Genomic DNA, 898 nt, shown 5'->3' on the forward strand with positions numbered 1-898 from the left:
TACAAGATAACAATACTACATCACAGTAATTACAGTAACATTAACTCGTTATAAAGTTATACAAGATAACAATACTACATCACAGTAATTACAGTAACATTAACTCGTTATACAGCTGTACAGAATGCATTACGTCACGTAAATTATCTTCATACATTGTGTATAATTTAACAGTAATTAAACATAATGGTGATGTTTATCTTTTCTACATATGCCGACAGTTTGATCAGTTTGTCGTGGAGGATATACAAAGCGTTTTCAATTTTGATGGACTTGTGACGTCACATCCAGTTTATGTTCCCGTGTCTCACCCTGATGAAATCAATGAAATATTTGACCGGATATCGTACGGAAAGGTTGGTATCCCCAGTAGAAACTGGCTTCCTGCTGCTATCTCTTATATTTAAAAAGAATACAAGGTTAAAACACAGATATTTACAACTGACGAACGTGGCCCATCAGTATTCAACCGTCGTTTTGTTGTTTAGTTACAAGACATAATAAATGTTTGATTTTGAAAACACAGAACTTGTTCAAATATGACTTGTCAACACACACTTTATGAGCTGCTACTTTTATGAACGTTAAATACACCTGATAGAAAGGTACTGGACATTTTGTCCGCGTTATCAACTGTAACTGCTACGTTAACAACAAAGAACATTGACATTTTTTCATCATTTAAATGAACATGAATTTATGGCGGAAAAAAGGTTTTATATAATATCAATAGCTAACAGCACTAACTAATAACAAAGTTTGCTATCGTGATAGTCGTTGTTGATCAGGTACGCTGTGGATACATACAATCCACTTAAAGTAACATTCCACAACTTCTGTGTGTAGTGTAGTCAATCATACTATCACAGACACTAACGTGACACCTCTGTGTGTAGTG

General features: G+C 34.2%; 1 protein-coding gene across 1 annotated transcript in view; it reads left to right on the forward strand.

Annotated features, from left to right (window-relative positions):
- The window catches only part of LOC110448708 (aminopeptidase N-like), a gene marked incomplete at both ends in the record, with an annotated part of 37,285 nt that overhangs the window by 24,672 nt on the left and 11,715 nt on the right, over positions 1-898 (forward strand). Inside the window, one exon of the mRNA XM_021495094.1 lies at positions 222-356. Within this exon, the coding sequence (XP_021350769.1) occupies positions 222-356 (135 nt within the window). The remainder of the gene's footprint in view (positions 1-221; positions 357-898) is intronic.

Source organism: Mizuhopecten yessoensis, unplaced genomic scaffold, assembly GCF_002113885.1.
Source record: "Mizuhopecten yessoensis strain PY_sf001 unplaced genomic scaffold, ASM211388v2 scaffold4167, whole genome shotgun sequence".
Lineage (NCBI taxonomy): Eukaryota > Metazoa > Mollusca > Bivalvia > Pectinida > Pectinidae > Mizuhopecten > Mizuhopecten yessoensis.